General features: G+C 55.3%; 2 protein-coding genes across 2 annotated transcripts; one reads left to right on the top strand and one right to left on the bottom strand.

Moving 5' to 3' along the window:
- Positions 1 to 1,254: 1,254 nt before the first annotated feature.
- On the top strand, positions 1,255 to 1,716 carry H310_11747 (signal recognition particle protein 2; the record flags this gene model as incomplete). Its single annotated transcript, XM_008878515.1, has 2 exons — positions 1,255 to 1,324; positions 1,361 to 1,716. 2 exons carry the CDS (start codon positions 1,255 to 1,257, stop codon positions 1,714 to 1,716), a joined length of 426 nt encoding a protein of 141 aa, XP_008876737.1.
- A 317-nt stretch (positions 1,717 to 2,033) lies between these two features.
- On the bottom strand, positions 2,034 to 2,572 carry H310_11746 (hypothetical protein; the record flags this gene model as incomplete). The annotated part of the gene is made up of 1 exon (XM_008878514.1): positions 2,034 to 2,572. A coding segment is annotated over one exon (535 nt), but the record flags the coding sequence as incomplete, so codon positions are not given.

Genomic DNA, 2,572 nt, shown 5'->3' with positions numbered 1-2,572 from the left:
GGCCGTGTCGTCAACAATGAGGCAGTTCAACCCGCTGGCGTTCCCAACCAAGTACATGCGGTCGATTTCGTTCGCCTTGATGGGTTGCTTGATAATCGTGGCAAGACCAACGTTCTCAATGCCTTCCTTTCCCACGAGCCACTCGCGTGTACTTCTTGGCGCGAGCGACACCACGATAAATGGCAATGACGCGTTCACACTGCTGGTCGTACGGAGCACATGCATTACATTGAGCGTCAGATAACTCGATGAATCGTCCACGACTAGGCGCTTGAGAGTCAAAGTTGGACACTCGAGTTCATTCGCTGCTCCAACGCATGTCGGCACTCTACTTGGGGACGCATTAGGGACTCGAGGTGGATCCATTCGCAACGAAGGGGGGACATGAGATACGACGAGTCCATGTATATCTCGTTTTACAAACAATGTATCTGCCCAGAGTAAGAAGTTGAGCGACCCCTCATCGTATGTTGCAACCAGTGCGTCAAATGTTAAATCGAATTTTATGATGCTGTTGCCTACGAGAAGAACAAGAGAGCCAGTTCTGCCTACAAAGTAGAATTATCTCGTGGCCAGCCCGACGTCAGCCGTCCTGGGGATGGTGCACAAGGCACCGCTTGCTCGTTCCGTGCTTGGCCCGAAGGTGAGACAGACACATGTAATGCGTCAGTCACCCTCCAGTGTGTATGCTAACTGGAAGTAGACGTTGTATACGCCGCACACGACATATAGAAGGGCGATATACAGATGCAACGCAGCATGGAGATGCACGGCGAACATGCCTATGAATGACAGTAAGCAAACGTGTTGTCATGAGCAAAAGTAGTCGAGCTACCTGTTGGCACTTGAAAGATGAGGCACAGTCCATGGAGCAAAACGCTGTCGACCGCCGCGGAAGTGATGGACCACGGCGTGATAAATGCACACGCAAAAAAGACGACGCCCCAAGAACAAACGATAGCCACACATGTACCAGTGCGTAGTCTACAGGGAGGAGCGCTTGGTGATGCACCCAAGATGGGGAGAATTGTTAAGGCTTACACGTACCTGACTGCGTGCCTTCTGAGAGGTCCATGAGCAAACGACTGAATATCACGATGTGCACGATGGCGACGCCGATCAAGATGCCTGAATCTGCCTCCGCTCTACATGCTACATGGTTAAGCAGTGGAGACATGGTCGAGTGAATACCTGGAGTGCCGCTTGACACTGCTTGGTAGGCGACAAGGTGCAAGTGTGATGATTGCCCCGACCATGACGAGGGCTTCCATGACGCCAATCGCGAGGTACAGCGACTGCGGCAATGGAGATCCTTCACGCCAAGGTAATTGATCCAGCATCGTTTACATCCACACGATAGGAACACCCAAGAGGCATGCCTCGGCCACGGAGCGTCGCCACATTTGTGTTGCCGAGGTGTTCACGAAACAAAAGAATGCCGTCGACGACGACGAGAACAAGGGGGACAACCGTCGCCGCATCATTCACAACGCAGTCGTGGACTCGCTGGTGTCGATGTTGGAGCCTGAAACTCCTTCGTACAAGATGAAGAAGGGACAATCGAACGTTGTCATGTTTGTCGGGTTGCAGGGGAGCGGGAAGACAACGACGATCGCCAAGTACGCGCATTATTACCAGCGCAAGGGGCGGGGACGTACATGGTGTGCGCCGATATGTTTCGCGCCGGTGCGTTGGATCAGCTCAAGCAAAACGTGACCAAGCTGCGCGTGCCGTTTTACGGGAGCTACACGGAAGCCGATCCTGTCCGTATTGCGCAAGAAGGTGTCGCGAAATTCCGCACGCGCACACAAAAGAACTTCTGTAGATTGATGAGACACTACTCTAAAGAATGGAGTATAGTTTACTTCCATTCAGGCAGGGATTACCTAGACTGTACGCCGATCTCCTACTGAGCAAATCAGAAAGCTTCAGCTTGAAATCAGAATCATACAGCTCGCGCAACGTAACCAGATTGCTTCGCTCCAGTCCGTCTGCGAGGACGACCTTTGCAAACGATGCGGGCGCGCTAGACAACTACTACCATTTTTGAATTTGCTTTCGACTTCCTGGACCACCATGAAGTTGTTTGCCGCCGTCCTTGTCGCGTCCGCTGCCGCCTCCAAGCAGTCGGTGACCACACTCTCGACTGACGAAAGCCCCGAGTTGGCCAAGTGGCGTGAGCAGTTTGGAGCCCCGGCCGCTGGGCAGGGTCTGTTTCCACGCGCCACCGAGAGCCGGACGGCGCTGCCGGCGCGGTTGCGTCCGCCGATGCAAGCGGACCAGGCGCAGCTGCGTCGGTCCTACGACGACGCGACGCCGATGGACGCGCACCCGCGCCCGTCGATGGCGGGGGTGGACGGTGTGATGGCGGGGTGCAGCACCTCGACGTTCGCCAGTGCTCAGGGTTCGGCGCTGGTCGCGGCGGTGAAGGCGGCGACCACTGAATGCATCAACAGCCTGTTCAGTGTCTCTGGCGCGGACGCGTACTCGATTTTCCGGGAGGAGCAGATGGTGTCCGTGGCCAACGCGCTGCGCTCGGCCGCTGCCACCTACCAGGGTAACAACAGCGGCA

The sequence above is a fragment of the Aphanomyces invadans genome (assembly GCF_000520115.1).
Source record: "Aphanomyces invadans strain NJM9701 unplaced genomic scaffold supercont1.34, whole genome shotgun sequence".
In the NCBI taxonomy this organism is placed as follows: Eukaryota; Oomycota; class Saprolegniomycetes; order Saprolegniales; family Verrucalvaceae; genus Aphanomyces; species Aphanomyces invadans.
Note: the sequence above shows the minus strand (reverse complement) of the source record. Positions and strands in the feature narration are given on the sequence as shown.